General features: G+C 41.7%; 1 protein-coding gene across 4 annotated transcripts in view; it reads left to right on the top strand.

Annotated features, from left to right (window-relative positions):
• Nucleotides 1-26,638, top strand: part of ZRANB3 (zinc finger RANBP2-type containing 3) — a 177,090-nt gene that overhangs the window by 140,094 nt on the left and 10,358 nt on the right. For all 4 annotated transcript variants that reach the window (XM_060178035.1, XM_060178034.1, XM_060178033.1 and 1 more), the window contains 5 exons: nucleotides 5,001-5,089; nucleotides 12,022-12,123; nucleotides 13,223-13,365; nucleotides 18,246-18,356; nucleotides 21,165-21,567. In XM_060178035.1, coding sequence (XP_060034018.1) covers nucleotides 5,001-5,089; nucleotides 12,022-12,123; nucleotides 13,223-13,365; nucleotides 18,246-18,356; nucleotides 21,165-21,567 — 848 coding nt within the window. The remainder of the gene's footprint in view (nucleotides 1-5,000; nucleotides 5,090-12,021; nucleotides 12,124-13,222; nucleotides 13,366-18,245; nucleotides 18,357-21,164; nucleotides 21,568-26,638) is intronic.

Raw genomic sequence — 26,638 nt, 5'->3', positions numbered from 1 at the left:
GTTTTTTTACATCTGTGATTGGAGTGAGAACCCTAACAAGTCAATATGCTTCACATCTCCCCACTAACATAAATTTATCTTTCTTTTTTTTTTTTTTTTTTGTTGTTGTTGTTGTTTTTACTAGAGCACTGCTCAGCTCTGGTTTATGGAGGTATGGGGGATTGAACCTGGGACTTTGGAGCCTCAGGTATGAGAGTCTCTTTGCATAACCATTATGCTATCTACCGCCACCCCACTAACAAGAATTTCTTTTTTTTTAATTTATTTAAGAAAGGAGACATTAACAAAACCATAGAATAAGAGGGGTAAAATTCCACACAATTCCCATAACCCAATCTCCACATCCCACCCTGTTGGTATGTTCCCTTCCACCCCCCGACCTCTGAGAAGAATTGGTTTGCCCCTTGCTAGTTTAGACCCCCCCCCCCCCACCACCACCACCCCCCTCCCCCCCCCCCCCCCCCCCCCGCTTTCTCCCCGCCCCCTATGCTAAGGAGGGGCAGAGTCCCAGCAGCAGCAGCGGAGAGAGAATGATGGAGAAAAGCATATGGTGTGGTGATTTGCGCGTTCGTGAATAAAGATTAAACTGCATTCTCAGCCCAGCCGTGTGTCTCTGGTCGTCTCTGTTACCAGCCCGTGAAGCCAGCCCGGATAAAACAACACCACCACCCCCCTCCCCTAATAGCCTTCCCATTCTCTAGCTCTCTGGGAGTATGGATCCAGGGTCGTTGTAGGTTGCAGAGGGTGGAAGGTCTGGCTTCTGTAATTGCTTCCCTGCTGAACATGGGTGTTGACTGGTCAATCCATACTCCCAATCTGTCTCTCTTTCCCTAGTAGGGTGGGGCTCTGAGGAAGTGGAGCTCCAGGACACATTGATGGGGTCGTCTGTCCAGGGAAGTCTGGTCAGCATCCGGAACCTGGTGGCTGAAAAGAGAGTTAACATACAAAGCCAAACAAATTGTTGAACAATCATGGACCTAAAGACTGTAATAGTGCAAATGAAGTGTTGGGGGTATTCCCTGCATGCTCTTGTGTACTTCTGCTTTCAGGTATATATTTTTCCCCTAGTTTATGGGCACGGGTGAACCTATGCTCTATCTCAGGGGACCTGGACTATATCTAGGTTTGGGGACTTTATTGGAGAGTGGACCACCTGGAATGGAATTAGAGAATACTATGAAACGAAAGGTCTCACCTGAGTGATGAAGCTGAAGGGTTGTCATTCCACACCTGAAGTCTCTGGTCACAGTCTGAAGTGAAGCATGCTGGGGTGGTACTCGTTATGATCCGCGGATGCAATATTATTTGATTTGAATTGAGAGCAGCATGCAGAAAAGTGGGCCCCACCGTAAGATTCCAGGACTGGGGGAAATATAGGCTTTATAGTGGAAATGTGAGGTTCCTGTTGTCTTAGGGTTCAAGAAGACAATGGATAGTTATTGTCATCGTCACATTATTTGGTGATAGGGTTAACTTTGGAAAGTCCCTTTGATAGGGTTTGGGGTATAGTACCCAGCATCTTGTATATAGCTGTGCTGTTGGTTGCTTCTGTTCTCCCTGGTCTAGGCTTTTGGGAGAGAACATATCAAAGACTCAGCCTATGTATTAAAAAGACTCAGTCTGTGTTTTAAGAAGTTCTAGACAAGAATTTCTATGAAAAAAAGAAAGGGCCAGGAGGGAACTCCTGCAGTAAAGTGCTTGTGGTTTACCATGCACAAGGATCTGGGATCCAGCCTCTGGGAACACCTGAAGCTGGGAAGGTTCACAAGTGGTGAAGCAGCGTTGTGGTGTCCATTTGTTGCTGTTGTTTGTTTTGTGGTTTTTTGTTTTTTTTTTTTATCAGAGGACTGTTCAGCTCTGGTTTATGGTGGTGGTGGGGATTGAACCTAATAACCTTGGTGCCTCTGGCATTATGGTCTTTTTGCATAACCATTAGGCTATCACCCAGCCCATTTATCTCTCTTTCTAGCACTTCCTCTCTCACCTCATAGCTTAAAAAAGAAAAAGAAAAAGGCATCCATCAGAGCAATGAGTCCTGGCCAAAAAAAATTAATTATCTCATTAATTAAAAACTGAAAAAAGGACAAGTAAAACCTGAAATGGAATTGGCATATCGCACCAAAGTAAAAGACTGGGGTGGGTGGGTGGGGAGAATACAGGTCCATGAAGGATAATAGAGGACATAGTGGGGGTTGTATTGTTATATGGGAAACTGGGGAATGTTATGCATGTACAAACTATTGTATTTACTGTTGAAAGTAAAACATTAATTCCACAATAAAGAAATTAAAAAAAAAAACTGAAAAAAGGGAAGTCGGGCAGTAGCGCAGCGGGTTAAGCACATGTGGCATGAAGCGCAAGGACCAGTCTAAGGATCCCTGTTGAGCCCTGGGATCCCCACGTGCAGGAGAGTCACTTCACAGGCAGTGAAGCAGGTCTGCAGTGTCTATCTTTCTCTACTCCTCTCTGTCTTCCCCTCCTCTCTCCATTTCTCTCTGTCCTATCTAACAGCGATTACATCAATAACAACAGCAATAATAACTACAACAACAATAAAAATAAAAAACAACAATGGCAGAAAAAGGGAAAATAAATTTTAAAATTTTAAAAAACAGAAAAAAGAAAATACACAATATATTAGTTGCTTATCTGCCTACATACTCACTTTTAGAAGTTGAGTGATATGTACTAAAAAGGTAAGTTTGTCCTAATCAGAATTCTAGAGGGTTGGATGATGACTGTATCTTCAAGAAGTGCATCAGTTATAGTCTCAAAGGATTGTGTTTATTAAGTCATCGTGTATAAGTTATTGCAACCATCACTGACGTTCTAGCATCATCTCACTATCATCTACCCACTGCCCCCTCCACTTCCTCTCCAGTAATCAGCAGTTTTCACTGAGTCTAAGACCAGTTTTGTCTGGGTTTTGTGTTTGTTTGTTTTTTTTAATTTCTTTCTCCTGGGGATATATCCTAAGTTTTGTCAGTTTTTACCAGTTCTTTACTTTAGTTATATCCCACATATGAGTGAAACTATCTGATAATTGTCTTACTAACTTATTTCATTTGAAATGATCACTTTATTTTGTCTCAAAATGGCACAGTTTCATGGCAAAGTATATATCCCACAGCCCCTTTATTCAGTCATCTGTTGGTGGTCATTTAGGTTGATTCTGTGGTTTTTGTTGTTGTGGTTGTTTTGCTTCTGTTGTTTTTTTTTTTTTTTGGGGGGGGATAGTGCTACTATGATCATAAGGTGCATTTATATTTTTCAAATTAGTGCTTTCACATCCTTCATGTAAATGCCTAGGAGTGCTGTTGCTGGATCATATGGTGTTTCCATTTTCAGTGTTTGAAGGAATTTCTATACCTTTTTCCATAGTTGCTGTGCCAATCTACATCCCTACCAATAGTGTACCAGATTTCCGTTTTCTCCATATCCTTGCCAACACTTGTTTTCATTATATATACTATTCTCAGTCATGTGAATTGATATCTCTTCATGGTTTTGATTGTATTTTCATTTCCTTAGTAATAAGTGATGTTGATCATTTTTTTTCTACGAGTCTGTGGGATATATATATATATATATATATATATATATATATATATATATATCACAAATGCCACATGGAATTCTAAAAGGTTGTGATTGCTGATTATAATATAAGCCAACTTCAGGTTTGATTTTTTTTTAATTTTTTATTAAGAAAGGATTAATGAACAAAAACATAAGGTAGGAGGGGTACAACTCCACACAATTCCCACCACCCAATCTCCATAACCCACCCCCTCCCCTGATAGCTTTCCCATTCTCTAGCCCTCTGGGAGCATGGACCCAGGGTCATTGAGGGTTGCAGGAGGTAGAAGGTCTGGCTTCTGTAATTGCTTCCCCGCTGAACATGGGCGTTGACTGGTCGGTCCATACTCCCAGTCTGCCTCTCTCTTTCCCTAGTAAGGTGTGCCTCTGGGGAAGCTGAGCTCCAGGACACATTGGTGGGGTCTTCAATCCAGGGAAGCCTGGCCAGCATCCTGGTGGCATCTGGAACCGTTGCCAGACAATGTGATCAGAGCACTGTTAGCAGCTTCTCAGTCCGCCATCTTCCCCCTCCTCTCAGGTTTGATTTTTATAAAGATGATAATCCACAAACCAGATTTATAAAGTTGACTATTCCTTGATTAGAAAAATGGAAATATGGTAACATTGCCAGTAGAACAGCAAACCAATCACAGACTTCTAGATCTGGGAAAATACTCTAAATGGTCATTGCAGAACTATGGCAGAGATTAAGCATATAACTTTAAACTCTGGCGCACATAGTAAGAGTCTTAAGGACCCATGCAAGGATCTTGGTTCAAGCCCCCAACTCCCCACCTGCAGAGGGGTTGCTTCACAAGTGGTGAAGCAGGTCTTCAGGTGTTTATCTTTATCTCTTCCTCTCTTATCTTTCCCTGCCCTCTCAATTTCTCTCTATCCTATTAAAAAAAAAATTGAAAAATGACCGCAGAAGCAGTGGATTCTTAGTGCAGGTATGTTATGCAGGTGCATATCCCTGGAAGCAAGAAAAAAAACCAATTAGATTATGAGAAAAAAAGCTTGTCAACTTACCTGCTTTTGTGTATGTGAGGCACCAGTCATCTGAATCAGGCATTTAAGTGGTCCTCCATAGAGCTGCATTTCTGCTGATAATGAAAATCATGCTCTCCAGTCTCAACTTAAATCCACGCAGCACAAGTCCAGTAGGAACTCTTGGTGGCAGATGATTCATTTTTATGTCTGATCTGAACCTTTCCACAAAATTCTGGGCTTGTTTCTTGTTGGGCCATTAGAAATGCAAAGTAATTGGTTACCATGTACACCAAAATACTCTTTGATACTTCACAGGTAGGATAGTTTTATTTAGCACCTAGATGTGTGTTCTTTGTCAAATAGGTTGCTGCATTTTGGATAGAGCATTGATAAGTAGTCTTCAATTCCTCTTTTATCTTCTTTATTGATAGAGCTGAAGAATTCAAATGCTTTGCCAGTGTATGATACCCTAATGTTTTGTGCAAGTAAGAATACTGACCGTATTCACCTCTATACTAAGGTAAGCATCACGAATAATATTCTGTAGCTCAAAATATACAAGGCCTTGGGGCCAGGTGGTAGTGTAGCAGGTGAAGCGCACATGGCATGAAATGCAAGGACCGGCATAAGGATCCTGGTTTGAGCCCCCGGCTCCCTACCTGCAGGGGGGGGTCGCTTCACAGGCAGTGAAGCAAATCTGCAGGTGTCTTTCTCTCCCCTTCCTCTCGATTTCTCTCTATGCTACCCAACAACAACAAAAAAAAACAATAATAAGAACAACGACAAAAAACAATGGGAAAAAATGCTCTCCAGGAGCAGTGGATTTGTAGTGCAGGCACCCAGACCCAGAGATAACTCTGGAGGCCAAAAAATACAAAGCTTCCCTTTATTTTTATGGGTCAATAGAGATGTCTAATTGTACTAACAAATGATGTTGCTATCTAGTTCTTTTTTTTTTTTCCATAAAACTAGTTTTCAAATTCTTATATTAAATCTAAAGAAAAATGAAAGTCAAACAATATAGAAGTTAAGGGCATATGTTTTAGGGCAAGACTGTCTCAGTTCAGATCTGTTGTTAAATGGATGTATTATGCCTGAGTGTCCTAAACTGTAAAATGGTGAGCAGTCAAGGATACAATGAGCTTATGGCCATAAACCACTTAGCACAATGCGTTGATTATGAACTGTCAATGAATGGTGGCTCATCTAAGCACCCATGGCTTATAGTTGCAGCAGCAGCAGTGTCTTTATAGAAGCCTGGCTCCATATCTTATCATCTGTGCAGAGTGACTTCTAACTAGTGGTGACAATCTGGGTGCTCAGATTCCTTCTTCGGCATAAGTTAGAAGTACCCAGACATTTTCGTCTCAGGGCCTCTTGGTATTTGTCAAATTTACTCAGAACCCTAAAAAGCTTTTGTTCACATGGGATACATCTGCTGATGTCTCACTATATTTAAAAGGAAAATGGAACTGAGGAATATGCTTTAAACTTTCATACCTGAGCATCAGAAGCCTCATTTCAGTCCCTGGCACCATTGTAAACCAGAGCTGAGCAGTGCTCTGATCAAATGAGTAAAAAAGAAATGGAAACATTAAAAAACAGTCATTGGTGAATTTAAGAGCAGCAATAATAACCCCCTTATGTATTCATATAAATATAACACTTTTGTTTTTTATAAATATGATATATATTTATAGCCTCCAGGGTTATTGCTGGGGCTCGGTGCCTGCGTCACAAATTCACTGCTCCTGGAGGCTACCTTTCCCTCCTTTTTGTTGCCCTTGTTGTTTATCATTGTTGTTATTGTTGTTGTTGTCATTGCTGTCGTTGTTGGATAGGACAAAGAGAAATCGAGAGAGATGGGGAAGACAGAGAAGAGGAGAGACAGACACCTGCAGACCTGCTTCACCTCCTGTGAAGCGACTCCCCTAAGTGGGGAACCGGGGGTTCGAACCAGGATCCTTATGCCAGTCCTTGCGCTTTGTGCCATGTATGCTACTGTCCGACCCCCTAAATATGACATTTTTATGAAAAATAACCATGTTTTCTAAAACAAAAATAATATTTAGTAAGAAGAGTTGCATTGTTATCTAGTTAACAATTTGTCCAACATTGTGAAATAGGATTCTCATGTCTGCTGGTTCATGGAAAACTTCACAAATAAGTTTTCAAAACATACAGTTGTGAAAGAATGAGAGTGAAAAGGGAAAATAATATTTTTCTCTATTCTAAGAATCCTTTTGACTTTGTGACTCTCCTGAAAGAGTCTTAGGGACCATGTGAGAATTGTTGGCCTCAGTAAACCAATCTAAGTATTTTTTTTTAATTAATTAATTTATTTATTTTTTATTTAAGAAAGGATTAATTAACAAAACCATAGGGTAGGAGGGGTACAACTCCACACAATTCCCACCGCCCAATCACCATATCCCACCCCCTCCCCCGATAGCTTTCCCACTCTATCCCTCTGGGAGCATGGACCCAGGGTCATTGAGGGTTGCAGAAGGTAGAAGGTCTGGCTTCTGTAATTGCTTCCCCGCTGAACATGGGCGTTGACTGGTCGGTCCATACTCCCAGTCTGCCTCTCTCTTTCCCTAGTAGGATGGGTCTCTGGGGAAGCTGAGCTCCAGGACACATTGGTGGTATCTTCAATCCAGGGAAGTCTGGCCGGCATCCTGATGACACCTGGAACCTGGTGACTGAAAAGAGAGTTAACATACAAAGCCAAACAAATTGTTGAGCAATCATGGACCCAAAGCTTGGAAAAGTGGAGAGGAAGTATTAGGGAGGTACTCACTGCAAACTCTAGTATACTTCTGCTTTCTTACTTTGGTGCCGTACTCCAAACTCAGCCAATCTAAGTATTTAAGGAAAGATCTCCTGAGGTTACAGATAGTTAGATCTGGACTATACTTTAAAATTTCTAATCTTTATAACTATAACAAATGTTTCAACTCATGAGCCAATCTATTGGAGATAACTAAGCCAATCTATTAAAGATAACTAAGGATAGAAAGTCAGGTGGTAGCCCAGCGAGTTAAGCGCACATGGCACGAAGCGCAAGGATCAGTGTAAGGATCCTGGTTCGAGCCCCTGGCTCCCTATCTGCAGGAGTCACTTCACGGGCAGTGAAGCAGATCTGCAGGTGTCTCTATTTCTCCCCCCTTCTCTGTCTTCCCCTCCTCTCTCCATTTCTCTCTGTCCTATCCAACGACAGCAACAACAACAACAACAATAATAATAATAACCACAACAGTGATAGAACATCAAGGGCAAAAAAAGGGGAAAAATGGCCTCCAGGAGCAGTGGATTTGTGGTGCAAGCACCGAGCCCCGGCAATAACCCTGGAGGCAAAAAAAAAAAAAAAGATAACTAAGGATATAGCTGCTCAAACTTAAGTCACTGGTTTTCTATGAGACTAAGCACAGACAGATGGCATACTATGTAGTAATCTTCAGTTCTAAGTAAAGAGCTTGCTAAAAGATCAGGAGGTTGCTAGAAAATGAATAGCAAAACCCTAAGCAGCCCCCATCATAGAACCCTAACCAAGAGAAACTCCCAAGAATGAAGCCAGCCAGACAGTAAGCAAAGCTCCTCCTAAAGGCTTAGATCCCTATCTAGCACATGGAAACTTTAGACTAGCAGGGAACCCCCTTGTTCCTCTAGAGCAGCAGAGGAGAACCTTTTTTTAATGCCAAGGTCCATTTGGATAGGAAGAGCATCACTTACAGACATTACAAAATTATTGACTTAAAAATTAGCACTTTTGTTGCTATGAAAACAACTCCAGTAGCCATGACAAAGTCAGATCAAATGACTTTCACTCTTGGGCCAGATGATTCCCAACCCTGCTCAACCCCATGTAGGAGCTCCCTGTAGTGCTTCTCAGAACCATGACCTGAGAGTAACAGAGAACTTGTCCCACAGAGAGACTTGATGGTCAAGAAGTTGAAGGTCAGGGCCAGGCGGTGGTGCACCCGATTAAACACACACTTAGTACTATGTACAAGGATACGCACAAGGACCTGGGTTCAAGTGCCCACTTCCCGCCTGTAGAAGGGACCTTTATGAGTGGTGAAGCGGGTCTGCAAGTGTCTGTCTTTCTCTCCCACTCTCTATATCTCCCTCCCCTCTCAATTTCTCCCTGTCCTGTAGAATGAAAAGGGGAAAAGAGAAAGAAAAAAAAAAAAAAATCCACCAGATGAAGTGGATTTGTAGTGCCTGCACCAAGCTCCAGTGACTGAAGGCAAAAAAGAAAGAAAGAAAAAAAAAAGAAATTTGAAGATCAAATACCAGGCAAACATTCCATAGGTATTCAGAAACCTATCAACAACAGACACGCTATTTGCACTATGAAAGTTCTACATCCAGGATCATGCTCAGTGTTTCCCCTCTCTGGGTGGAGAGAGGAGAGGAACGATGAACTCTTGGTAGAGAATGTCTGTTGTCAAGTTAAGTTATGCCAGCCTTGCTGATCATCTGGCTCTGCAACTCATCCTATGTAGCATGGGCCACTTCGCCTTCTTGACACTCCTTTAAACAGTCTCGAGAATTCATTTGACCAATGACTTTACTGAAAGATGAAGCCAGAACTCACTGTTCTATATCCTATCCCCCATGATCTTGACCTCAAACTCAGACTATCCATGTGCCCTGCAGCCCAGGATAGTGAGGCCTGGGCAGCACAGCTGTTGACAATATCTCTTCCAGAACAACGATCTCTCTCTCAGTCCTGCCAGTGCCTCCCATCAAGTGCATTATGGTTGTTGTAAACACTTTCGTGTCCATTTACTCTAAGACATTTTTCAGTCCATTTTTTACACATGACACCGAGTGTATGAAATGTGAACAGATCTTACATGCCATACATCCGATAAGAGTTTAATAACCAACATACATAAAGAGCTTGCCAGACTCAACAACAAGACAACAAATAACCCCATCCAAAAATGGGGGGAGGACTTGGACAGAATATTCACCACAGAAGAGATCCAAAAGGCCGAGAAACACATGAAAAAATGCTCCAAGTCTCTGATTGTCAGAGAAATGCAAATCAAGACAACAATGAGATATCACTTCACTCCTGTGAGAATGTCATACATCAGAAAAGGTAACAGCAGCAAATGCTGGAAAGGGTGTGGGGTCAAAGGAACCCTCCTGCACTGCTGGTGGTAATGTCAATTGGTCCAACCTCTGTGGAGAACAGTCTGGAGAACTCTCAGAAGGCTAGAAATGGACCTACCCTGTGACCCTGCAATTCCTCTCCTGGGGATATATCCCAACACATCCATCCAAAAAGATGTGTACACATATGTTCTTGGCAGCACAATTTGTAATAGCCAAAACCTGGAAGCAACCCAGGTGTCCAACAACAGATGAGTGGCTGAGCAAGCTGTGGTATATATACACAATGGAATACTACTCAGCTGTAAAAAATGGTGACTTCACCATTTTCAGCAGATCTTGGATGGACCTTGAAAAAATCATGTTGAATGAAATAAGTCAGAAACAGAAGGATGAATATGGGATGATCTCACTCTCAGGCAGAAGTTGAAAAACAAGATCAGAAAAGAAAACACAAGTAGAACCTGAAATGGAATTGGCATATTGCACCAAAGTAAAAGACTCTGGGGTGGGTGGGTGAGGAGAATACAGGTCCATGAAGGATGATAAATGGCATAGTGGGGGTTGTATTGTTAAATGGGAAACTGGGGAATGTTATGCATGTACAAACTATTGTATTTACTATTGAATGTAAAACATTAATTCCCCAATAAAGAAATAAATTTAAAAAAATGTGAACAGATCTTTTTATACTGACAGTAGAGTTGAAATAGAAACCTTCTTCTTTAAGAAAAGCAGAAGAGTGGTCCAGGAGGTGGCACAGTGGATAAAGCACTGGATTCTCAACCCTGAGGTCCTGAGTTCCATCCCTGGCAGCACATGTACCCGAGTGATGTCTGGTTCTTTCTCTCCTCCTATGTCTCTCATGAGTACAAATAAATAATTTTTTTTTTCCTCCTCCAGGGTTATTGCTGGGCTCGGTGCCTGCACCATGAATCCACCGCTCCTGGAGGCCATTTTCCCCCCCTTTTGTTGCCCTTGTTGTAGCTTCGTTGTGGTTATTACTATTGCCCTTGTTGACGCAATTCGTTGTTGGATAGGACAGAGAGAAATGGAGAGAGGAGGGGAAGACAGAGAGGAGGAGAGAAAGATAGATACCTGCAGACCTGCTTCACCGCCTGTGAAGCGACTCCCCTGCAGGTGGGGAGCCGGAGGCTCGAACAGGGATCCTTACGCCCGTCCCTGCGCTTTGCGCCACATGGGCTTAACCCACTGCGCCACCGCCTGACCCCCAAATAAATAAATTTTTTAAAAAGCAAAAGAAAAAATCTAGAAGAAGGGGGAGTTGGGCGGTAGCGAAGCGGGTTAAGCGCATGTGGCGCAAAGCGCAAGGACCGGCATAAGGATCCCAGTTCAAGCCCCCATCTCTCCACCTGCAGGGGAGTCGCTTCACAGGTGGTGAAGCAGGTCTCCAGGTGTCTATATTTCTCTCCCCCTCTGTCTTCCCCTCTTCTCACCATTTCTCTCTGCCCTTTCCAACAACGACGACGACAACAATAATAACTACAACAAGGACAACAAAAGGGAATAAATAAATCAATTATTTTTTTTAAATCTAGAAGAAGAAGGAATTTAGATTAAAATACTGTTTCACTGGGCAGAGGTAAATAGCATAATGGTTATGCAAAGAGACTGTCAGGCCTGAGGTTCTGAAGTCCCAGGTTCAATCCCCCACACCACCATAAGCCAGAACTAAGTAGTGCTCTGGTTAAAAAAAAAAAAAAGAAAGAAAGAAAAAGAAAATCTATTTCACTTCCTAAAAGGACACCCCTCTAAAGGAAAAATCAATTACAGATGTCTCTCTCACCTCTCTCCTCTTTTTTGTTTTTATTTTTGTTTCTTACCAGAGCCCTGCTCAGTTCTGGCATATGGTGGGGTAGGGGATTGAACCTGGGACTTTGGAACCTCAAGAATGAGAGTCTTCTTGCATAAGATTATGTTATCTACCCCCACCCCCTCTCTCCCTCTCTATCTACCTTCCCTCCCCTCTCAATTTCTCTTTGTCTGTACCCAAAGTAAGTAAATAAAAATATTTTTAAAAGTCATCCCATGGCAGTGAAGCCCCAGCAATGGCAGAGAAAGGGGGGGGGGGGTAAAGAATAAATACAGCAGATTATTCAGAGGCATCAGGTGTCCTGTCCCCCCTTCCACTCAGCACCCTTTCAGGGGGACTGTGTGGGTGGACCCTTGTCTGCAGGATTCTACCTCAGTTTCTCTTTTAGAAGTCTGGGTATATTGTACCAAGATATAATTCTTTACTTTAAAAATAATTACATGTGTCTACAGATGAGATGCATTAATAATGCCTTCCTAATCTATCATCAGGATGGAAGTCAGATGAACTGTAATTTCATTCCTTTGGATATAAAATTAGACCTTTGGGAAGATTTGCCAGCAAGCTTTCAGCTGAAACAAAATCGCTCCCTGGTAAGAATAGTGCTGTGCATCCATCTAAAAGTTGTTGTATAATTCTAATGCCTGTTTTGAGTTTAATAAAAGCAGAGTGCTTTGTGTCCTGTTACAGAGTTTAATCACTGGTTACATTTTAGTCAGTCAAGGCACTGCCTATGAATTACCCCAGTGCTAAGAATAAATGTGAGATCTGCTTCCTTGGTGAATAATCACACCTAGAGATGCTGTTTCTGTGGATAGACTCATCCTCACGTCATTTAATTTCTTATTCACAGCATTAGCAACTGCGATATTTGTATCTGACAGAATCATATTTTATCTTTGATGGTGAAGTTCTAACAGTGACAAAATCTGAGGCAGCTGCAGGCCAAGTACCTGGGGAGGCCTTGATTCTGATCTCTGGCTGACTTCCTTTTACTGCTGAGAAGTCTCACCATAGGCAGAGCCTTACCCAGCTGGCAATATAACACTTTTTGTAAGAAAAATGGTTCTTGTGTCTTCTGCCTTGGGAAATGGGAAATCAAACCTATCTCATGCTTTAGCAGTGAGTTTTCCTTTAGTACCACCTAATCCTGTTCCTCAGATTTCCAGAAAAATGGCCAGGCATGTAGTATTGACTAGCAAATAAAAAATAATGATAATCCTAATAGAAATGTTGCAAATGTATTGATGACTTGTTTCCTGTGGTAATTAGGCAGTCAGGTACAAAGCAGTTCTCAGATGTTGTACTCTCTCTGTGTCACTACTTCAACTCTCACCATTCCCCAAAGCCAATTTTATCATGGCCTTAACTGAGACATGTCCTTCCAACAGCCAGACTGTTGTGCCCATGAGCCTGTTATTGCTATTGGTCCCAACATGAGTTAAGGACATATGCTGGGTGTCCTTAACAAGCCTGCAGAGAGTGTTTGGTTTGAAAGAGACCTCTGCAGAACTGGCTACAGACAGGTCACACCAAAGACATAAAAACTATGTCAAATTGAGGCTTTACATTGTGAAACTCAAAAGCCTATTTTGGGAATATAATAAAACATCTGTTTTCTGATGTTATCAGTAGCCTTACTTTCAAAAAAAGATGCCTGATGACTCTTTTCATGATCTGATTTTATGCCAGATTTTAAGGTTTGTTCGAGAATGGAGTAGCCTAACTGCCATGAAGCAAAGAATAATCAGGAAGAGTGAGCAGCTGTTCTGTAGCCCAATTCTTGCTTTGGAAGAGATCACAAAGCAACAAGCCAAACAGCATAGTACAAAGAGGTAGGCATTGTCTTCCTTTTTAAAAATGTTAAGAATTCTTTCTTTATTTATTTTTATGAGAGAGGGACCAGAACACTGCTCTGATGTGTGTGGCATCCAAGAACACTCAAGTCTAGAGCACCCTACCCACTGCATCACCTCCCCAGCCACTTTTTTATTATTATTATTAAACTGGAGCACTGCTCATCTGTGGTTTATGGTGGCACTGGGGATTGAACTTGGGACCCCAAAGTCTTAGGCATGAAAGTTATTTGTATAGTCACTGTATGAGCAAGCATTCCCCCTCCCCCTCTCCCTATTGTATTACTTGACATGATTATTATTTTTTAAATATTTATTTATTTATTCCCTTTTGTTGCCCTTGTTTTTATTGTTGTAGTTATTATTGTTGTTGTTGATGTTGTTGGATAGGACAGAGAGAAATGGAGAGAGAAGGGGAGGACAAAGAGGGAGAGATAAAGATAGACACCTGCAGACCTGCTTCACCACCTGTGAAGTGACGCCCCTGCAGGTGGGGAGCCGGGGGCTCGAACCAGGATTCTTACGCTGGTCCTTGGGCTTTGAGCCACCTGTGCTTAATCCGCTGCACTGCCGCCCGACTCCTGGCATGATTATTTTTTAGAGGGGATCCAAAGGCAATTTATGTAACCATTAATGAAATCCTCTAAATGCTCTATGTTTGCAGAAAATTATTCTTAAAATGACAACTTATTTTGTAGCAATATTATTAGATATTTTTTAACTTGATCAACTCTGCCAGAAAACTTTAGGTTTTGTAGACTTGTTCACTGTCTTATTGAGAGAGAGAGAGAGAGAGAGAGAGAGAGAGAGAGAGAGAGAGACCAGTGTCTTAGATTGGTCTGACCTATGACCTGCCAAGCCTGGGACACTAATAATAAGACATGGCCTGGTTAGATTTAGATTAGGAAAGTGTCCCTGACGGCATTCCCTGTGCCCTGTGCTCCTAATGTGTGACTCCTGCACCATGCAGATGGGGAGCTGGTTCTGTTGGACACATGATCACTACTCAAGTAATGAGAGGAAGTAACTATGGCTGGAAGGGAAATAATAGAGTCCCTAGAAGGAAGGACTGGTATTCACTGCCAATAAGTCAAGAGGTAAGGGTTAGTGCTAGAGGAACCTGAGTAGAGGCAGACACATGTCTCAAACAAACAAACAAAACTTACTTTGTGGTTGTGGCTTGGGGCTTATAAAGAGAAGGGTTCCACGCTGTCATTTAGATGAATAATTTCTTTAGTTTTCCAGCTACCAGGAGGGGTCCAGTGACTCAGAAATGATTTACCAGAGTTTGGTAGTCTTGTTGCTTATAAAACTTGAGATAACATCATTATTTATTCCTTTTTGTTGTTCTTGTTGTTTTATTGTAGTTATCATTATTGATGATGTTGTCATTGTTGGATAGAACAGAGAGAAATGGAGAGAGGAGGGGAAGAGAGAGGGAGAGAGAAAGACCTACAGACCTGCTTCACCGCCTGTGAAGCGACTCCCCTGCAGGTGGGGAGCCGGGGCTTGAACTGGGATCCTTATGCCGGTCCTTGTGCTTTGCACCGTGTGCGCTTAACCCGCTGTGCTCCCGCCCAACTCCTGAGATAACATCATTAAATAATACCACCTTGAATGGCAGGCTCCTAGTTTTCATTCTTTAGTACCAAGAGACAGTGGCTAGCTCCTACAACAAGGAAGAGGTGATATAAGAAATATATCTATGTATGTGGAATCAAGACAGTGCATGTAATGCTTTATCATTACAAGTCTCTGTAAGTGTGTGTGTGTGTGTGTGTGTGTGTGTGTGTGTGTTTGTGATTGGACAGAGACAGAAATTGAGATGAGTGGAGGAAGTTGAGAGGGAAAGAGACAGAGATACATCTACATCCCTGTTTCACCACTTGTGAAGCTTTCCCATGCAGGTGAGGACTGGGGGGATTAACCCAGGGTCCTTGCACATTGAAGCATGTATGCTCAACCGGGTGCCCCAGCACCTGGCCCCAAAACCTATCCAATTTAAAGCACCCAAGACACAGCATTTGACTTCTTGGAATTTATTCTACATGCACTTCACATGTGGAAAATGTCGTGTATTCATTATGTATTTATTACAGAAATAGGTTAAATAAGCAGAAAACAGTTAGATATACCACATGATTTATCCAAACAATGGAAAAACATTCAACCATGAAAAAAAAGTAGCATACACTAACATGTATGCTTAGGTTAAAAAAGAGCCAGGTGAGGTTTAGTGTGCCTATTATACATGCTGTGTTATATATATATTATGATAATGGGGTGTAACAACTAATTTATATGGGATTCTCTTGAGAAGATAAAAATTCTCTGACGCTGTATAGTGACTGTGGCTCTACATCCTTGTGAATAAACTAAAATGCAGTGAATTATTAAATTTAAGGGGGCCAGGCAGTGACGCACTTGGTTAAGCACACACAGTACTAAGCGCAAGGACCTGCACAAGGATCCAGGTTTGACCCTCCCCCCTGGCCCTCCACTTGCGGGGGGGGGGGGGTGTCGCAAGCAGTGAAGCAGGTTTGCAGGTGTCTTTCTTTCTTTCTCCCCTCTCAATTTCTCTCTGTCCTATCCAATAAAATAGAAAAAATGGCTGCCAGGAGCAGTGAATTGGTAGTGCTGGCACCGAGCCCCAGTAACAACCAAGGAGGCAAAAATAAACAAACAAACAAACTAAAATGGTAACTTTTATGATCAGTGAATTCTGTGCAATAAAAATGCAAAGAATCATAATAATAAAGGACCAACAAGATAGCTCACCTGGAGACTGCACTTGTTTTGTCATGAATGTAACCATGCTTGTGCCTGGTAGCTCAGCCTCACTCTCGGTCTCTTTCTGTCTGGAAAAAAGTCTGTCCAGAGTGGTGGAGCCCTGGTGCTAGCAACAAAATGAATAAATAAATAAATAACAGTCATACATAAAAAAGATAATTTCTAAAAGAATATACAAAAAACTGGAAACACATAAGAACACCTGCTGGGAGAAAGCTTCACTAGTGGTGAAGCAGGTCTACAGTATCTCTTTGTCTTTTCCCCTATCTCCCCCTTCCTTCTAAGTTTGTCTCTGCCCAATAATTAATAAATAAATAAAATTTTAAATGGAAATAGTTAACTTTGGGAAAGGAGGAAAACAAGGCTGGAAAAGGAGAGATATCTTGCTGTTCAACATATACACTACTGTATGCATCTCAAATTTTGAAATATCTATCACTTAATCAAATAGCCAATCAATTGTCTATAGAAGGAAATCTTTGTTAAATATACTTGAATACCGTGAAAGCAAATTTCTAAAAGTTTGCCTATAACTGCACAATTTCATTCTGATTCAACTTTAATTTTATTTTCAAGCTACCAAATGGAGAATAAATTTTAAACAATATGAAGAAATAAGTGTTTAAGTTAATTTTTTAAAACTATGATAGATGTAAGCTACTGGAGAAACTGGGTCATGCTAATTAGAAGGAATTAATTGGGTAATTGCATCTCACCTACTTAAACCCCCATCACATTTAATTGGAATATCTTCCCTCTCCCAGTCCCCAAACCACATGTGATATTGATAATATAGTGTAATAAGATTCTGATTCCCACATCATTGGTGGGTTTATTTCAGTGAAAGGTTCCATAAACCCTGTACATGCTGATAATAAGGGTAGCAGCCTTGAGATTATAGAAGATGTGATTGAAGCTGTCTAGCTAAAAAAAGAGGCTCGCTTTGCCCAATTATGCTGCTATGCTGTTATACCTGATTAAGGTGATTTAGAGAACCTTGATGAGAAGGCCAAGAGGGAGGTAAAAATGCAGTTAGATTTTCTGCACAGCTTGGCAAGCTGTTTACTGAAGACTGTCAGTAGTGCATGGATTTAATCATTTCTTACTCTTACACATACTTTTTTTTTCCCTCTAGTGAAAATTGGTCCACAGGATATTGAATGACTTCAATTTCTTAGAAAAATAAATCTTGATAAAGCTAATGTGGATCAAAAGTGTGTTTCCCACTTGTGGAGACCAATGTAAAAGGAAAGAAAAATTCCATTTCTTAATTTTAGCAGTAGCACATCTCTTTTCTTCCTATTTTTGGGAGGAAGCAATGTGAAACATGAAACAAAAAGATTCTTATAGGACAGGGTAGGGGGGGTCAATTTAATGTATGCTTGTTTATATATTTTTTAAAATATTTATTTATTTCCTATTTGTTGCTCTTGTTTTTTTAATTGTTGTTGTAGTTATTGTTGTTGTTATTGATGCCATCGTTGTTGGATAGGACAGAGAGAAGTGGAGAGAGGGGGAGAGAAAGACACCTGCAGACCTGCTTCACCGCCTGTGGAGTGACTCCACAGCAGGTGGGGAGCTGGGGGGCTCGAACCGGGATCTTTATGCCGGTCGTTGAGCTTTGCACCACATGCGCTTAACGCCCGACCCCTGATTGTTTATATTTTTTAAATTTAATTAATTTATTTTTATTATTGGGTAGGGACACAGAGAAATTGAGAGGGAAGGGGGAGATAGAGAGGAAGAGAGACAGAGAGATACCTGCAGCCCTGCTTCACCACTTGTGAAGCTTTCCCCCTGCAGGTGGAGACCAGGGACGTGAATCTAGGTCCTTGTGCAGTGTGATGTGTGCACTTAACCAGGTGTGCCACTGCCTGGCCTGTTTTATATACTTTTAAGACTTATTTATTTTTATACCAGAGAAACAGATAGACCAGTCAAAGCACTGCTCATCTCTAACTTGTGGTGGTAGTGGGGATAGGGCCTAGGACCTTATGGCCTCAGAGGCATACTATTACTTTGCACAAACATACTGGGCTAGTTCCCTGACCCCTGTGCAATTGTTTCAGGTACATAACCAAAGAAGATGTTGCTGTTGCCTCAATAGACAAGGTGAAGAGTGATGGTGGCCATGTCTGCCTTATCACAAAAGAATCCAGGCAACAGGACCCTTCTACAAAGTAAGAGTTTCCCTCCCCTCCCCTTCCTCTCCCTCCCCTCCCTTACCCTCCCCTCCCCATACTTTCTTTTCTTCCCTTCTTTTTCTCCTACCTCCGTCCTCCCTTCCGTCCATCCATTCTCTTCTTTCTTTTACCAGAACCACTCAGTGGTATGGGGTATTGGACCTATGACTTCAGAGCCTCAGGCATGGAAGTCTTTTGTGTAAGCATTATGCTATTTCCCACCACTCCTCTGGTTCACTTAAAGGACACCCTAATACTCAGGCCACTTCTCTAAATGTATGTACTCATTTTTATAGTAATAGTACCTTTGAGCGCTTTATATGTTACCGAAAGCTTTCATAATATGTGACTCTTCTGTCATTCTAACAACCCTGGGAGACACATGATGTCCTCATTTAGATATAAAGAGACCAGGAGGGTTGGCAAGGTGGCTTATTTAGGAGGGCACCTGCTTGACACCGACCCTTGTTGCACTGGGGGTGTTGTGGTGTCTTTCCCTCTTTTCATCTGTATCTTTCTATCTGAAAATGTTGACCCAGAATGGTAAACCTGATAATGATAAGAAAGAAAGAAAGAAAGAAAGAAAGAAAGAAAGAAAGAAAGAAAGAAAGAAAGAAAGAAAGAAAGAGAGAGAGGAAGGGAGAAAAATAAAATAAAGCCAAAGAGGGCCCCTGAAGTCAGATGGAACAGGTGGCCTGCCCCACCTCAGGATCACCTGAGGTAGTGTCTCAGCTTTGATGAGGACACACTCACACACTTTCCCCTTGTCTAGTTTTTCTTTAACCACTTCTAACAAATAACAATGAAATCAGGCAAAAACCATTCTAATTCTCAGGAGGGGACTTTTCAACAGAATTGAGTAGAATAATTTTTTTCCTTTTATTTTAACCAGCAGAGCACATATACTACATGTTTCACTTCTATTTTGTTTAAGGGTTTGTTTAATTATTAATGAGAAAGGAGGAGAGAGAGAAAGAAGCAGACGTCACTCTGGTACATGTGCTGTCAGGGACTGAACTCAGGACCTCGTGCTTGAGAGTCCAATGCTTTATCTACTGCACCACCTCCTGGACCACTCACTTCTATTTTTAGTTTAGTTAGCTCTGGGTTTACCTGTAAGAGGCACATATTTAACAAGTCTTCTAAGTCCTGTCAGCATTGTTAGGTACTAGTTTCTGTAGACCAATGTAGCAGAGACTAGAAAGCCTTCCTCTTTTGCTTAAAGAATCTTCTGTGTTATTTAGAAACTACTTTGATTGAGAGTTTTATAAAAGCCTGTCCTCGGGGGTCGGTCGGTGGCACATTGGGTTAAGCGCGTGTGGTGCAAAGCATAAGAACTGGCGTAAGGATCCCGGTTCGAGCCCCCAGCTCCCCACCTGCAGGGGAGTCGCTTCACAGGCGGTGAAGCAGGTCTGCAGGTGTCTGTCTTTCTCTCCCCCTCTCTGCCTTCCCCTCCTCTCTCCATTTCTCTCTGTCCTATCCAACAACGAACAACAACAACAATGGCAATAATAATAACCACAACGAGGCGGCAACAAAAGGGGAAAAAATGGCCTCCAGGAGTGGTGGATTCATGGTGCAGGCACCGAGCCCAGCAATAACCCTGGAGGGAAAAAAAAAAAGCCTGTCCTCTCCCAACCTGGAGAATTTTCTAACTTCTCATTTAACAAACTTTCCAAATGTCTCCAAGTCAATCTATCTAATTTAAAGACATCTAAATCCCCAGGAGAGGTAGCATATTTCCATTCCAGTTAATTTTTTAATTGTTTTCTTTTATTTATTATTGAATAGAGACAGAGAGAAACTGAGAGGGGAGGGAGAGATAGAGAGGAAAAGAGCCAGAGAGACACCTGCAGCCCTGCTTCATCACTTGAAGCTTCCCCCTGCAGGTGGGGACCAGGAGCTTGAACCCGGGTCCTTGTGCACTGTAGTGTGTGCACTTAACCAGGTGCACCAACACCTGGCACCCAACTCCAGTTAATTTTAGCACACCATTCTTTCCTTTCCCGTGGCTTGGGATATAAAGTGTGGATTGGGGAGTCGGGCTGTAGCGCAGCGGGTTAAGCGCAGGTGGTGCAAAGCACAGGGACCGGCATAAGGATCCCGGTTCGAACCCTGGCTCCCCACCTGCAGGGGAGTCGCTTCACAGGCGGTGAAGCAGGTCTGCAGGTGTCTATCTTTCTCTCCCCCTCTCTATCTTCCCCTCCTCTCTCCGTTTCTCTCTGTCCTATCCAACAACGATGACAACAACAATAATAACTACAACAATAAAACAAGGGCAACAAAAGGAAATAAATAAATAAAATAAAATATTTAAAAATAAATAAATAAATAAAGTGTGGATTGGGAGTCGGGCGGTAGCACAACGGGTTAAGCTCACGAGGCGCAAAGCGCAAGGACCGGCTTAAAAGATCCCGGTTCGAACCCCCATCTCCCCACCTGCAGGGGGGGTTGCTTCACAAGCTGTGAAGCAGGTCTGTAGGTGTATGTCTTTCTCCCTCTCTGTCTTCCCCTCCTTTCTCCATTTCTCTATGTCCTATCCAACAACGACGACATCAATAACTACAACAATAAAGCAACAAAGGCAAAAGGAAATAAGTAAATAAATAAAAATAAATAAATATTTAAAAAACAATAAAGTGTGGATTATAGTGATTTCATTTGCACCTAGATTCATAGAACCCATGTTCCCTATAGTTAATGTCTTTCAATATAGGAACTGTGAAGCTCCTATATATGCGATATGCTATTTAATCAACCATTAGTTACAAATTCTATATATGTTCTGTTTGTTCAAAATCCTAGAAAATTCCTTGAAGATGGAGCCCGTGTTCCATTTCTAAATCCTTCCATAGACCAAACTGAGCTCACTGTGGGCCCTTCTGCATCCAAAGGCTATCTGCAAGCTGTGGATCGTGAAGGAAATCCACTTTGCCTGCACTGCCAGCAGCCCGTTTGCCAAGCTAAACGAGAGCCTAAAGCAAATGGCTGGGACTCCCGGTTCTGCTCTCTGCAGTGTCAGGAGGAGTTTTGGATTCGATCTAACAACAGTTACCTAAGAGCCAAAGTATTTGAAATTGAGCATGGTGTGTGCCAGCAATGCCATTTGAATGCACAAGAACTTTTTTTACGTCTGAGAGATGCCCCTAAAAGTCAGAGGAAAAGTCTTCTGGATACTACCTGGACCTCAAAACTCTCACTGGAACAGGTAACTTATAATCACATGACAGATGGAAGGCAGCATTATACTGAGAAATGAATATTTACTTACTTGCTACATTTCTTTTTTTTAATTTTAAACTTTTTTTTTAGAAATAGTTCAATTTATTTTTTTATAATTTTTATTAGTGATTTAATGATTAACATGATTGTGGTATAAGAGAGGTACAATTCCATACAATTCCCACCACCAGAGTTCCAAATCCTATCCTTTCCACTGGAAGCTGTCCTACTCTTTATTCCTCTCAGAGTATGAACCAAAGATGTTTAAGGGGAGCAGAAGGTAGGAGTTCTGGATTCTGTAATTGCTTCTCCACTGAACATGGTCATTGACAGGTTGATCCAAACCCCCAGCCTGTTTCTATCTTTACCTAGTGGGGAAGGGATCTGGGGAGGTGGCGTTCCAGGACACATTGGTGAGGTTGTCTGCCCAGGGAAGCCAGGTTGGCATCATGGTAGCATCTGCAACTTGGTGGCTGAAAAGCATTAAGATATAAAGCAGAACAATTTGTTTAATAATCAGGAACCTAAAGGTAAAAGTAGAGCAGATGAAATTAGGGTCTTCACATTGGAAGAAGCTAGGAAGTCTATTTTAGGTATATTCCAAGGGGCCCATGACTTAAACTAATTTTTGCCTCAGCCCCACAGTTACCATGCAGGTGGGCTAGGAGTCTGGGAAGATGGTGTCAAAGTTGAGGGTTGGCCTAGAAACCTGGATAAGGGCAGAGAGAAGCTCCCAAATATGGGGAAAGTACCATTAACTGTAAACCCCATCAATCTGACCTCGGGCCCATGTCTTTATTTGCATTTCTCTGATGATCAGTGACTTTGAGCACATTTTCAAGTGTTTGTTGTGCAATTTCTGACCATATCCTCACCCCACTTTCTAATGGATTGTCTTTTTTTTTTAAGTGTTAAGTTTAATGTATGTATTATGGTTATAATACATACATTATATGTATGTATTATACATATAATGTATAATACAGTCCTTTATGTGATGCATGTTGCATCAAAATCCTCTCCCACACTGTAGGATGTCTGTCAGCATAGTTGTATCCTTTGTTGTGAAGAAGCTTTTCAGTTTGATGTAGTCCCATTTATTTATCTTTGTTTTTGTTTTCTTTGCTGGTGGATTTGAGTATTATTATTAATTTTATTAGTGACTTAATAATGCTTTACAAAATTATGAGAAAAGTGGTATAATTTAACACCTGCCCCATCACCTGAGTTCTGTGTCCCCATTCTCTTTAAACATTTTAATATAGGATTTTTTGCTTACCAGAGCACTGCTCAGCTCTAGTTTATGGTAGTGCTAAGGATTGAACCTGATACCTTTGATGCCACAATCATGAAAGTCTTGTTGAGTAACCATTATGTTATTTCCTTAGCCCTGTTTTGTTCAGTTTAGGATCCAAATATGACCCATACATCACACGTGGTTACTTGGTTTATTTTCATTTATTTACTTTTTTTTTTAATTCCCTTTTAATCAGAGCACTGTTTAGCTCTGGCTTATGGTGGTGCAGGGGATTGAACCTGGGACTTCAGAGCCTCAGGCATGAGATCTCTTTGCATAACCATTATTTTATCTATCCCACCCCTCATTAGGTTTCTTATGCTCCATTTCATTTGCAACAAAATTCAGCTCCTTTTTTTTTTCTTTTAATGGAGAGAGGCTAGAGTACCTCTCTCTCCTTGGTGTATGTGGTGAGCATGAGGCTCACCTATGCAAGACTTGCCACACAGTTCCTTTTTTAAAAAACCTGGGAGTCGGGCGGTAGCGCAGTGGGTTAAGCACAGGTGGCGCAAAGAGCAAGGACCGGCTTAAGGACCCCGGTTCGAGCCCCAGCTCCCCACCTGCAAGGGGGTCGCTTCACGGGTGGTGAAGCAGATCTGCAGGTGTCTATCGTCCTCTCCTCCTCACTGTCTTCCCCTCCTCTCTCCATTTCTCTCTGTCCTATCCAACAACAACAATAATAATTACAACAATAAAAAAGGGCAACAAAAGGGAATAAATAAGTATTAAAAAACAAAAACAAAAAATCTATTATTGAAAAAAACTGGACCATTTGCCTGTAACATTTCCAACATGTTTCTCTACCCTTCATCCCCTGAATAATGGCTATAAGCTCTAGATGCTTATTTAGATTCTGATTAAATTATTTGGAGAAGAGACATTAACAGATGGTGCACGGCATCAAGAGGTGTTTTTTAAATGAAAAGGGACAGACAGATGTCCAGCCCCCAAAATGTACTTCATTATGAGAAGGAAAAAAAAAATGTATGTTCATCCTATAGCAATATGTAATTGTAAATGTAATTTTACTTAATTTTTTCTATAAATGTAATTTTAATAGATCAACTTTGTGATAAAATAGTATCCTTAGCACACTATCAACATTCATTCTGATTTCCAAAGTTTAGTTAGGTTTCTGATGTTCTGATCTAATCTGTTCTAGATTTCAAAGTGTATATAATGCTGTAGTAAGCTTAATTAAAGAATTTTTATAAGGCACTCTCTGCCTTCTAAAATATTGCATAAGTTCCTGCCAGCTAGTGAAATTTTATATTTTTATTTACCTAGCATGGCTGAATTATGGCAATCAATTAATCAATATTTCTGGGACAATGAATTCATATGATTTTTAAGCTAATGATAGCCAGTGTTTCTGGACAACCCCAGATCGAACTGCTGAAGGTCTCCCTTCACCCATTCTAGGGCTGCCAGCCAGATTCCATTTCCTGGTTCCTCACTGTTGAGAGGCTTTCTCAGGAGGCACAGAGTGGAATCAAGGACATCTGGAGAAGAATCTGTAGAAGGATGTTGTAGCTCTAGGACTGCCTGGGAGGACCAACTGGAGAGGGAGTTCTTTTTCTTCTTTTCTCTTGCTTTCTTTCCTCCTCATCCTCCCTTTTTTAAGAAAAGTTTTTAATCCATGTGTCAATTAAAGAGGAAGAATTAGAGAAACCTACATGTGATGCCAGGGCTCACTCAAACTCAGGGACCTCAGGCTTCAGAGTCAAAAGCTTTCTCTGCTCTTTATCTTGGGTGATTTTTTGTTTGTTTGTTTGTTTGTTTGTTTGTTTGTTTTTACCAGAGCACTACTTAGCTCTGGTTTATGGTGGTGCAGGGGATATTGAACCTGGGGTGCTGGTGCCTCAGGCATGACAGTCTCTTTGCATAACCATTGTGGTATTACTCCCCCCCTTCTTTTCTTTTCTTCTCTTCTTTTGTTCTTTTTTTTAAAAATATTTTTATTTATTTATTCCCTTTTGTTGCCCTTGTTGTTTTATTGTTGTAGTTATTATTGTTGTTGTCGTCGTTGTTGGATAGGACAGAGAGAAATGGAGAGAGGAGGGGAAGACAGAGAGGAGGAGAGAAAGATAGACACCTGCAGACCTGCTTCACCGCCTGTGAAGCGACTCCCCTGCAGGTGGGGAGCCTGGGTTCGAACCGGGATCCTTATGCCGGTCCTTGTGCTTTGCGCCACCTGCACTTAACCCGCTGCGCTACAGCCCGACTCCCTCTTCTTTTGTTCTTTCAGGACTTTGCATCTATGCAATTTCATCATTCCCAGTGGGCTCTCATTTATTTCTTGGTAGGTGTGAGAAAGGGGGCAGGTGGGAGGGGTATGAAAAGAGAAAGAAAGAGAGGGAGAGAGAGAATGCTGCTCCACTCATGAAGCTTCCCCTGTATTATATGGTACTCCCATGTGGTGGTCTGGGGCCTGAACCCAGGTCCTTGAGCGTGGTTAAGTGTGTGCTCCACTGGGTGAGCTATCTCCCAGTCCCTAGAAGTTATTCTTTCAAGAGGTAAATTTAGGATATTGAAGATTAGCCTGAAGTGATTATCCAGAGAATCAGTAGGAAGAACATAATCACCTGGGGGAGCCGGGCGGTAGTGCAGCGGGTTAAGCGCCAGTGCAAGGACCGGCATAAGGAGTTCAAACCCCCGGCTCCCCACCTGCAGGGGAGTCGCTTCACAGGTGATGAAGCAGGTCTGTAGGTGTCTATCTTTCTCTCCCCCTCTGTGTCTTCCCCATCTCTCAATTTCTCTCTGTCCTATCTAACAACAGTAACAGCAATAACAACAACAATAATAACAACAACAATAAACAACAAGGGCAACAAAAAGGGAAAAAATGGCCTCCAGGAATAGTGGATTCATAGTGCAGGCACCGAGCCCCAGCAATAACCCTGGAGACAAAAGAAAAAAAAGAACATAATCACCTGGATGACAGGATCAGAGTGGAAAGTGCCTAAAGTGAGAGTTGGTTGCAAAAGACAGAAGCAAAATAGATCCCCCCCCCAATGTGCATTTTCTTGATGTACGAGACTGCCAGTCATCACTTCTAACAACGCTGTCCTGAAAAGTAAAAAATCAATATACCTTCTAACAAACGTTGGGGAATTAAGCACAGAAAAAAAAAAGTGAGTGGGACAGCCAATTCTGGATAGGGTTAATAGCTCAGGCTGCCCTCTGGGACTCCACTTGGCCAGCACTGTTGACCAGGCTCCTTTGCCCAGGTCTGACATGTTTCCTGGAAAGTGTTTTAGAACTACAACACAGGTTTCCATAGTTGGAGCTTAGCTATATGACAGTGATTACAATTTTTCCCCTTCTGACATCAAGGAAATAAAAACATTCACACTCATCTAGCTCATAACTCATCTCTATTTAAGTATCTGCTGTAGTACACACTAATTTAAGTGTGTGCGTGTGGACAGGCTTAAATGGTGACTGGTTTAAATAGGTATCTTTGATTAATACCAGTATGCAAGTGACAGAAACTTTTTCCAGAAATTTTCATTCAAGTATGTGCAGCTGTCCATGAAACTTGGGAGGTTCATCAGTGAATAAAATAAACATTCCAGGTGAAGGGTAGGACCAGTGTTCAAACCCCTAGCACCACAGGGGGGCACCATGCCCAGCCGGTGCTGCTGTGGTGTGTCTCTGTCTTGCTGTCCTACCTTTCCCTGTCTCTATCCTAAATTAAAAAAAAAAAAAAAAAAGACTGCTGAGCAGTGGAATCCTGAAGGTGTGAAGCAAATGTGCC

Source organism: Erinaceus europaeus, chromosome 18 (genome assembly GCF_950295315.1).
Source record: "Erinaceus europaeus chromosome 18, mEriEur2.1, whole genome shotgun sequence".
Lineage (NCBI taxonomy): Eukaryota > Metazoa > Chordata > Mammalia > Eulipotyphla > Erinaceidae > Erinaceus > Erinaceus europaeus.
This window is presented reverse-complemented; position numbering and strand designations above follow the sequence as displayed.